Genomic DNA, 4,168 nt, shown 5'->3' with positions numbered 1-4,168 from the left:
TTCACAATGGAAAAATTATCTGCACTAGAAAACAGTAAGAACTCTGACTTGGAGAAGAAGGAGGGGAGGATAGATGACTTATTAAGAGTAAGTGTTTAAAGTGGGACAACTCTTCTAAAAGCTGCTGTTTAAGGACACATAGGATGCATGTGCCAGCTAGGCTGCAGAGCCGGGTTTTGTATACCATTTGTAGAACCAGCACTCGCAAGGTAAAACAAATCCAGTCATCCCTTACTTGCAAGATAATCGTCTGGCTTGTAGATACTTTGTTTGGGCCTGCTTGAATCCACAAGCAAAGTAGCAGTGACTGGCTATACAGTGGAAAGTTATCGTAGCTAAGCACAAGCTCAGGAGTTTGCATCCTCAGCAGTGTTGTTGGCCTTTCTTTGATCTGTTGCACATTTTTTGTGTATTTTGCTAGCTAACCTAACACGTTTCTCTTCAGAATTATTCCCCTCTTCTAAGTACTGAGGAACTGACCCTGCTTTTTGTTTAGCGGCATGTTCAGTAGCCTCTCAGTAGGCTGGGAAGTTGTATTCTGAAATGCTCATTCATGAGAGTCAGTAACATGAATAGAGACAAGGAGAACATCTTTTGGTCAAACTGAAAGAATAAAGCCTCTCTTAACCCATTAGTATTCTTCAGTAAAAGATAAATACCTTTAAATCAAGGATCTTGTCTTAATGGAGGAGTTCCAATTGATTAGCTTTCATCAGCTGGAGAGACATCTCTTGTGAAGTGTTGAAAAGGATAAGAAAACACATTAAAGGGAGAAGAGGGAAGGCTGTCTCTGTGTGTGTGTGTGTGTGGGCTCAGCACCTAAGAGAATAGAGACATACACAGAGGCACATGTGGGTTTGCGGAAAATAATCCATGAAGCAGGAAATTGATTGATTGATTTTTTTTTTTTTTACCATCCGCTGTTTAATCAGAAGCCAGACTATTGGTTGGAAGGGAGGTGGTTAAATTTAACTTTTTATCAGTTAAAATGGTTGCACATAAAATGCTGCTGTACGCTGAGGTAGTGATAAAAACAACAGCTGTTACTGGGAGCAGTCTATATAGCGGGGCTGATGGATAGTAACTTGAACAAGGATTTAATTGAAAGTGCAAAGGGAGTTACCCCATCCTTTTCCTCTGCCAGTATTGTGGTTAAAGAGGGAGGATAGTCCAGGTATGACTTAAGCTATTTTGAGACTTGGTAGCTGTGGCAAGGTCTTGAATATTTAAAAAAATAAAAATAAAAAAATTCCTTGTGCTTGTATTTAGTCTCTTTGTGCCTTAGTTCCTTATATGTAAACTAGGATGATAGCACTCCCCTGTTCTAGAGGGGTATTAAGATTTGAGTGGGTTAAAAATTGAAGAGCTTGGCTTGGATGTTTTGATAAGAGGAACCTAGTCTTTTTTTCTTATCCTGCTGGTTTGCTTACTTTAATCTGATGCCTAGAGCTAGCTGGAGAAACGTCTTCCTAGGTGATGCTTAGTTTGGCTCTTTGAGCGGTTTAAAGTCAAAGGCTTTTCTTCTCTGTTCACTTTTAGGCCAACTGCGATTTGAGACGGCAGATAGATGAACAGCAAAAGATGCTGGAGAAGTACAAGGAGCGGTTGAATAGATGTGTAACGATGAGCAAGAAGCTTCTTATAGAAAAGGTGAGCAGGGGACTTTGCGCATCTCTGCAGTCACAGTTCACGACCTTGAAAACTTCTCTACCTTCTTTTGAGCAGTGAAAACCTGCTCCTATTGCTATAATGATAAGAGACAACTGGAATTCTGTCTTGAATTGTTTCTCTGCAAATAGGAACGTAATCCTAAGATTGAAATGGTTCAGAATGTTTTGGTTTGGTTACTTTTCACAGTCTCAAAGAGTGATCTCCCTTGCTTACGTGAAATAGTCTGAGCTCTGAATGCAGCAAGCATTACTTGATTTGGAAACTCGTACACCTGAAAAGCAATATTGTCCAGCTCTGGCAATACAAGAGCAGTATCCCATTGTGCAGTGAAATTGCCAGATATGCTCTGTGACATGGGCAAGTGATTTAGACCTTTCCTTCTTTCAAATGGCAAAGTTTGAGATCGTTGCTTTGTATAACACTCAAAACAACACATTAAAGACACTGGGGAAAGTGCCAGGCTGCTCTTTACCAGCATCCAGCCTGCTTCAATGTTGAAAGATTTCCAGATTTCCTGATGGTTAAACAATGGGGGGGTTTGATTGCTCTTTCACCTGTTGGCCAATTACACCTATTGTTTGTGGGCACTGGATGGGCAAAACTACCAGGGTGCTGGCCAGTACATGCAGTCTGTTTGAGTTGATTTTGTCACAGAGCTGATTGTTCTTGGCTGAATGGGACTCCCCTTTCTGGGAGGATTTGTAACTCTGGGCTAGGTGTTATGTAGACCTGGCACTCGGATAGGTGGTGTATAACTCCAGTGAGGAGCTTTGCTGGTTCACCTTTAATCCTAACTGACTGAAACTTTGCTGCTCTCACCTCAGGCCTTGGAAATTTCCTCTCACTTACCAGAAACACTCTGTGACAGACACCACCACCAGTTTTTATGCATGTTGGTGACCTAACTGAGATTGTGTCACTTCTGGGAGTGGTGTAAGCCTAGGACTGAGCTGGCTGATCGCTGTATCTTAGTCTTAACAGTGATTCAAGGTGTATTTTCTTCATCTCCTGTTTGAGTGAATAAGGGCCTGATCAGAGCCACATCTGGAGTCTAGCTAAGCTACTGATACAAAGGGATAGTTTTAATCCTACTGCTGGACTGATTTCAACTGACGATAGAACGGGTGAGCTGCCCAAGCAGCAATGGGGAAGGAAAGGTTGAGGCTGAAATGTCAGAAAGGAGGCAGTCAAACAAGTGCCTGTCAGACCAGTGTGAAGCACCAGCAATAATTTGGTCAACGATTTTCAACTGGGTTTCAGATGAACACTGCTGAAACAATGAAAAGTGGTAAGAATTGGTAGTGATATAAAACACAGCATAGCTCTTTGCTGCTGATTTATGGCTTATATTTTAACATGTATTTTGTTTTGTTTTCAGTCAAAGCAGGAGAAGATGGCATGCAGAGATAAGAGCATGCAGGATCGATTGAGGCTAGGTCACTTCACTACCGTGCGGCATGGGGCATCTTTCACCGAGCAGTGGACGGATGGCTATGCCTTCCAGAACCTCATCAAGTGAGGACAAACAGAGTTGTCTTTTACTTCAGAGGCAGAGACGAAAAAACTAAGCAGTTGTGTGTGATGTCTTGCATGTCAAAATGTGAGAATGGTGTGACTGAGGCATGAAAGGATCAGACAGAAACTCAGCTACTGACAATGGGGAACGTTTTCGCATTGAAGTGAGAAATATGTTTCCACTTAAACCTCCAGTGTCTTGAAACTGAGTTGACCTCTGGGTTGGAAAGCAGTAGGCTGCCCTGTTGGGTATTCTCAGTGCACCTACCTGGCTATGCAGTGCTTAGGGTGGAGAGGTGGACCAAATTCCCACATGTATCTTGAGTCAATCAATTTGATTTGCATAGTTGCATATATTAGTCAAGGAAGGCTAATTAGCTCCTTTTTTAAAGTAGAGAAGCTTAAAAGAGAAAATCCACACTATTTAACTTTTTTTGCCTCCTGGTAACAGTGATCAAAGGGGCTGCAGAAACCTGGAAATGAAGATCAGAGACCCTTTTATGCAGGATGTTAATGAAAATATCCAGTAAATTCCCACCTGGCCTAGACCTTTAAGTAGGACTTGACAAATTAATTGCATTAGAGAAAGCTCTGTGTGATCCTTTAAAATATTGTTTCTCTGTAGTCTGATAGGGAGGTGCAGCTCTTGTTAAGCGCAGATTAAGGACTTTATAATTCCTCCTTAGTTTGTGCTGTAAGACATGGAAGAAATACTTCTGGAATATTTACCTGCAGTCTAAGTCTCTTTTAAAAAATGAATTAAGTATGTAAATGCTCAAGGCATTTAGACTTGAAATTTCAAGAGTGCTTTTATTAGAATCATAGAATCGTTTAGGTTGGAAAAGACCTTTAAGATCATCAAGTCCAACTATTAACCTAACACTACCAAGTCCACCACTAAACCATGTCCCTAAGCACCACATCTACATGTATTTTAAACACCTCCAGGGATGGTGACTCAACCACTTCCCTGGGCAGCCTG

General features: G+C 41.4%; 1 protein-coding gene across 1 annotated transcript in view; it reads left to right on the top strand.

The window, feature by feature from the left end:
• TLK2 (tousled-like kinase 2) overlaps positions 1-4,168 on the top strand; it is a 41,757-nt gene that overhangs the window by 20,344 nt on the left and 17,245 nt on the right. The window contains exons 10-12 of the mRNA XM_009334882.1: positions 2-87; positions 1,540-1,650; positions 3,050-3,186. Coding sequence (XP_009333157.1) covers positions 2-87; positions 1,540-1,650; positions 3,050-3,186 — 334 coding nt within the window. The remainder of the gene's footprint in view (position 1; positions 88-1,539; positions 1,651-3,049; positions 3,187-4,168) is intronic.

The sequence above is a fragment of the Pygoscelis adeliae genome, unplaced genomic scaffold (genome assembly GCF_000699105.1).
Source record: "Pygoscelis adeliae isolate BGI_AS28 unplaced genomic scaffold, ASM69910v1 Scaffold112, whole genome shotgun sequence".
NCBI lineage: Eukaryota > Metazoa > Chordata > Aves > Sphenisciformes > Spheniscidae > Pygoscelis > Pygoscelis adeliae.
This window is presented reverse-complemented; position numbering and strand designations above follow the sequence as displayed.